Genomic DNA, 1,604 nt, shown 5'->3' with positions numbered 1-1,604 from the left:
GTTTTAAATATAAATGTTTCTCCCCGTCTTTTTTTTCTTTTTTTTTTTTTTTTTTAACTTTGAAGAGCCTTTTTTCTGACATGAAAAGCAATTTTACCTAGTAGTACGTGGTGGCAAAATATATATATATTTATATATATATAACACAGCTGATCTCGTCTTTCAATGTGCAAAGGGAAAACAACAAGGAAAAAAAAAAATAAAATTAAATCAGAGTACGACCGGGACTTCCCAAAGTCAAGTCCAAGAGACATGAGACCCTGGAGAACTCACAGACATTAAGAGAATAAATAAAAATCGAAACCGCCTCTCTCTTTTTTTTTTTTTTTCCTTTTCGTCTTTTTCTCTTTTTCTCCCCGCTTTGTCCCGAAAGGGCAGTTCAAGGTTCGCTTTTCTTTTCTGTTTTTAAACACATTTACAACTCTTACAAGTGCCGGGCTCCTATCTGCCCCCGCGATTGCAGATCCCCCCCGAGCCCGGGGCCAGCTCTCGTGGCGAGCTTTAGGCGAGAGCATCTCCGAGGCAGCGTCCGCGTCTGTCCCGGCCCGGCGACGGGCGGCAGAGTCCTGGTTCGGGTGGCCTTTTGCTCCTGCAGGTTTTATGTACATGCACACACGGAGGAATCCCAGTTCCAGCTGCCGGCCGGGGTGGGGGACACACGCACACACAACACGCCCGTGGGGGTGTGGGTGGGTGGGTGTTACATGGCAGTCGCGTGTGCTGAAGAATAGGGGTCTATCCCAGTCTTGGTCATGCCTGGGAATAATATGTAGGCAACTGGAGGTTGCAAACTGGAAGCCGACCAAGCGGTACAGTTACATGGCACGACATAGCCCGGGTTAGTTGGCGAGGGGTGAGTGTGGGTGTGTTGGCTGGGGCAGCTCAAGCTGCCGAACGCCCCGTTCTGGTATCCCAAGGTGGAGGCGTAGGGCAGGGTGCTGGTGGCTAAGGTGTGAGGAACCTCAGTCATCTTCTGAATGGCGCTGGAGCTGAACTGGCTGGGGTCAAGTAAGGAGTAAGGTGCTGAGGTGGGAGGCAGGAAAGCCCTGGCCTTCTCCGGGGAGCTCAGCAGCGAGTCAGTGGCCCCCACGGGAAGCCCGGCGGCCTTTAAGGGATCTGTTTCCCCGAGGTAAGGCAAAGGGAAGACATACCTGTCCTTTTTCAGCAGGTTCTTGGGCTTACGCCGGGGCCGGTACTTGTAGTCGGGATGCTCCTTCATGTGCTGCGCCCGAAGCCGCTTGGCCTCGTCGATGTACGGGCGCTTCTCCGCCTCGGAGAGCAACTTCCACTCCGCGCCCAGCCGCTTGCTAATCTCCGAGTTGTGCATTTTGGGGTTCTCCTGGGCCATCTTGCGCCGTTGGCCGCGGGACCACACCATGAAGGCGTTCATGGGGCGCTTGATGTGGTCGCTGGGCTTGGACATGCTTCTGCCGGGCGGGCGGACGGGCGGCTCTGCGGGGCGCGGCGGCTCGGGGCGCCGGACGGCGGCGGCAGGACGAGGAGGAGGAGGAGGAGGAACGGCTGGAGAAGGCCGGAGGAGCCGGAGGAGCGGCAGGAGCGGGCTCAGCTGATCATCACAGGTCCTCCGCCAAGGCCGTCCCCGG

At 55.7% G+C, this 1,604-nt stretch overlaps 1 protein-coding gene across 1 annotated transcript; it reads right to left on the bottom strand.

The window, feature by feature from the left end:
* Positions 1–314: 314 nt before the first annotated feature.
* On the bottom strand, positions 315–1,587 carry SOX14 (SRY-box transcription factor 14). The gene has a single exon (XM_015637134.3). The coding sequence runs from the start codon at positions 1,421–1,423 to the stop codon at positions 701–703; it is 723 nt and encodes a 240-aa protein (XP_015492620.1). The 5' UTR covers positions 1,424–1,587; the 3' UTR covers positions 315–700.
* Between the last annotated feature and the right edge of the window lie 17 nt (positions 1,588–1,604).

Source organism: Parus major, chromosome 9 (assembly GCF_001522545.3).
Source record: "Parus major isolate Abel chromosome 9, Parus_major1.1, whole genome shotgun sequence".
Classification (NCBI taxonomy): Eukaryota; Metazoa; Chordata; class Aves; order Passeriformes; family Paridae; genus Parus; species Parus major.
This window is presented reverse-complemented; position numbering and strand designations above follow the sequence as displayed.